Below are 4,368 nucleotides of genomic sequence, written 5' to 3'. Positions count from 1 at the left end.
TGGTTTATACAGCACTTCCTGTCTTGTTGACTTAAGGCTTTACCTTAAGTTTCAAGTGTGAATCAGCCTTAAGTTCCTCTCTGCCTTTCCTCCTGGTGTTTTTCTCTTTTTTCCTCATGCATTTTGATGTACCGTATGGCACTTTGTTTTCAAGGAGCAAAAAAAGGTGTGGTACTAACATTGCAAATCCGCTAAAGTTATTTCCATGAAAAATTGATTTTTATTTATCCGCAAAATTAAAGTGCTCTACGGTATATTGTTCATGCACATTTTGATCTAAATTTATTGTTCTCCATGTTGTCTCTCTCCCATCTACCATCTTCCTCTTCATTATTATTTCTTTGTTATGCATATACTTCCATACAGGGTTTCCCACAAAGCATTCTAAGTGAGCTAAACAGCATGAGCTTCATGAGCTGACAAGCACTACAATACAGTACATGGCTTTTGAGTATTTTTTTTTAATTGTAAAAATTTTACTTTTGATCGGAATCCTTTCAAAATTTCTACACAACATAAGTATATATATATATATATATAAGAAAAACGTATAAAAATGGAGAATTGTGAAATTTGGCCAAGAAAATTTTATCAGTGAATTTGATTCATTTTTAAGCAACTTTAAAAATTCATTAAAAATCCAAATTTGATTAGGATGAGTTCAAACTTTATACTCAACATAAGAATGTGTATATGTATCGGAAAAATTATTAAAATGGAGAATTCTCTACTTTTCATTTTTGGCAAAATTTGGCTGAACACTATAGTACTGTGTAGCATACCAAAATTAATTTGGAACAACTTTACAAATTTGCTGACAAGAAGCACTGTGGGAAACCCTGTACATTACACTTATCAGTCTCCAATCTTCATGTTGTCTGACTCTCATTACCTTATCTCCATTATAATGATGTCTTGTTCAACCTCTCTCCCCCTATCATCCTTTAGGTTAATAGTGTTGATGGATCATATTGTTCACAATGTGGGCAGCTCAACATGCAGCATTGTGTAAAGTACTCACTACATGTCATCAAGTATCTCTGTAACAAGAGTGTACTCTTTAAATCAATGGACCACTGACATACAGATAGACACTGTATGCATATACTGACTGTAACAAAATGCACTAATTCTTCAATGTCAGCTGTTCTATTTAACATTTTGTGTATTGTGAGATTATTACTAATATTATTATTTAATAAAAAGTGAATGTGTTAACTATTACAACTAGATATTTCGGATGATGAGTAGCTTGTACATTAGTACTCACCACAGTACATGAGAAACTAATTTGAGCCTGCGAGTGCAAAAAGTGTCCCAAGATAAGTTTAGTTAATGCAATAACACAATGTTATTGCATTTAAAAAAACTAATCTAATGTTTATAGTGAATCTATAAGGTATGATAAGGCCATAGATACTGACACCATGTACTAAAATAAGCAAACGAGTTTACTTAGTAACAGTCTGTCTATTTTTAAGCAGGAGGTTAATATGTAAATTCCCCAGGCTATATAACCTCCTGGGCCACCTTTGACTACCCGGGAATTTACTTATTAACCTCCAAGTGGTAAACAAGTGAACCTAAAATTAAGCAATCTCATTGGTCAACAACTAGGAATGGTATAATAGAATAAACACAACTACTACTACTGATCTAACAATACATGTCACTCATTACCATACACTACTTTATAAACAATACCTTCTAATGTGCATATAGGTTTAGCTAAGTCTCATTTCACACTGCATGAGTAATTGTGCTAGTCAGTACAGACAGTAGTTATGTCTCTCCTGTTAGTGGTTGTTCTCTTATTCTTCAGTAGCTCCTGCAGTGTCTCCTCTGGTCAGTATTATGTGTCTGATGACTGCAGTTCAGTTACTCAGTCACCTTGTAATCCTTTATCAGTGTATGCTGGGAATATGTCTCAATACAATAACACCATCTTCTACTTCATTGGAACTAGTGTCATCAACTTTACTGTCACAATGGACTCAGTACAGAATATAACTCTACATGGACTGGACCAGTCTCCTACTATTCACTGCTCATCCGGGTTTATAGCAATCACTACCAGCAGTCATGTCAGTTTCAGCAACTTATCATTTCAGCAATGTGGCATACAATTTATATATTCAAGTAAAATTACGATTACTGGTTCTATTTTTAAATACCCAAGCTACTGGTATTCAATTTTCATCAATGTTTTTGACAGTAAGATAATATCTTCAGTTTTTGATAATGTAAATCTAACTATTGTATATTTTCCACCTCCAGTGTGTTACAATGAATTACACCATTACTCATTAACACTGACTAATGTTACTGTGACTAATGACTTCTTAAGGTTTGGTATAGATCATGGTACCTCATATAATCTATCAGTTATCCTTGATAATGTCAATATCATCAGTTCACCAACTGAGTATATTTTCACTGAATCTCTTTCTTCTTGGTATATTACCAATTCATCAGTATCTTATTCAGACAATGGATTTTTATCTTACTTTTTTGCATTATCCCACCAATCAAGAAATTGTAATATCAAAGGCATAATTAAGTCACAATCGACTGTTGTAATTGAAGGCTCCCAATTTCACAACAATGGTAATGGATTATATTTTAATATAGATGGAGATTGGTTTCAAATGGGTAATCATATTGATATTACTGTTAAGTCATGTTCAATACATGGCAATATATTTGGTATAGCCATTAACGGAGGTATATCAACATCAGCTCATATCAGTGTTATAGATACTGAACTTATTGGAAACATGGGAAATGAGATAGCAGGGTGTCTTTCTATCATTCTTAATAACATTACTGTTACAAATAGTCTATCAACAGGACTGGTGATTAAATCCTCTGTAGTAACTGTAGAAAATAGATTAGTATTTAAGAATAATACTGGAGTAGTTGGAGGAGGAATGGCAATAAATAGGTCATCTGTTGTGGCCCTATTACCATCAGCTAACTTGGAGTTTATTGATAATCATGCAACTTATAAAGGAGGAGGAATTTATATTGATGAGCAACTATCGGTTATGATTCCATTGTTACCCGTGCCCCTTATATTAAAAAATAATACTGCTGGAGTAGCTGGAAATGATATATATGGGAAAATTGAGGAATTCAATAAAGTATATATTTCAACAAATCCATCAACATCAAGTGATCCAAGAGCATTCACTTTTTGTGATCCTGGCAGTAATGAAATCACACCAATATGGTATGATGATGAGCAACAAGGTGTTTTTCCAGGTCAACCATTAAAATATAATGTTGCTTTATTTGGACGCAGTTCTAAATTTTACTCGTATAGTCTTACTGATGGCAAAATAACAATAAAAATTAATGGAATAATAGTGATAGACAAATATATTAATAATTGCACAATGATTGAGTACACACCAAAATATATCAACCATTATGGAAGACTTAACATTGCACTCATTGTCACTACTAATACATTATACAGAACTAAATTGGGCATTTCATTTATTCTTAATGAGTGTCCTATTGGTTTCAGTGTAAACAGTTCAGGTGTTTGTGATTGCAGTGTTTCAAGAGAGAATGTCACATGTGATATAAATACCCTAGACATTACACACAATGGTCTACTCTGGATTGGAACATATCATACCAGTACACCTTTCAATGTTAATGAAACCAATCCTAATGCATGCATTATCAATGAGGACTGTCTCCTCTATTGTTCTCCTAATCCTCTTACCTTTCAGTTCAATCACACTGATACTCAATGTGTGGATAATAGAGGACACAGGATGTGTGGATCATGTACAGAGGGACACAGTCTACTAATGGGATCAAACAAGTGTGAACATTGTCATAATAATTACATGATGATAGCTTGGATTGCTCTGTTTGCAGTGATGGGTGTACTACTAGTAGTTCTACTCATTGCTCTCAATTTAACAGTATCAGTGGGTACACTCAATGGTCTATTGTTCTATGCTAACATTGTCAAGTTATACGAGCCAGTCTTTTCAAGGAAAGGAGCATTACCAGTCTTGAATCAAGTGATATCATGGATTAACTTAGACTTTGGGTTTGAGATATGTTTTTACAATGGTATGGACAGTTATGCTAAACAATGGCTCCAGTTTGCTTTCCCTCTCTACCTGTGGATCATTATCATTATCATTATACAATTGTGTAGGAGATATGGTAAGATATCAAGGCTGATGGGGTCTCATGCTGTTCCTGTTCTATCTACACTCTTCCTTCTCTCATATACTAAACTAGTACGTACTATTGTTATTGTACTACACAAGCGTGAGGTAACTCTTCACTGTACAAATGAGTCAGTAAGATCAGTTAGTTTATGGTATGAGGATCCTAATG

At 33.9% G+C, this 4,368-nt stretch overlaps 1 protein-coding gene across 1 annotated transcript in view; it reads left to right on the top strand.

The window, feature by feature from the left end:
• LOC100632299 (uncharacterized) overlaps window positions 1-1,232 on the top strand; it is a 5,630-nt gene extending 4,398 nt beyond the window's left edge. Inside the window, exon 5 of the mRNA XM_003389166.3 lies at window positions 949-1,232. Within this exon, the coding sequence (XP_003389214.1) occupies window positions 949-1,080 (132 nt within the window). The 3' untranslated portion in view covers window positions 1,081-1,232. The remainder of the gene's footprint in view (window positions 1-948) is intronic.
• Window positions 1,233-4,368: the final 3,136 nt, after the last annotated feature.

This window comes from Amphimedon queenslandica, unplaced genomic scaffold, assembly GCF_000090795.2.
Source record: "Amphimedon queenslandica unplaced genomic scaffold, v1.1 AMPQUscaffold_13135, whole genome shotgun sequence".
NCBI classification, from domain to species: Eukaryota; Metazoa; Porifera; class Demospongiae; order Haplosclerida; family Niphatidae; genus Amphimedon; species Amphimedon queenslandica.
This window is presented reverse-complemented; position numbering and strand designations above follow the sequence as displayed.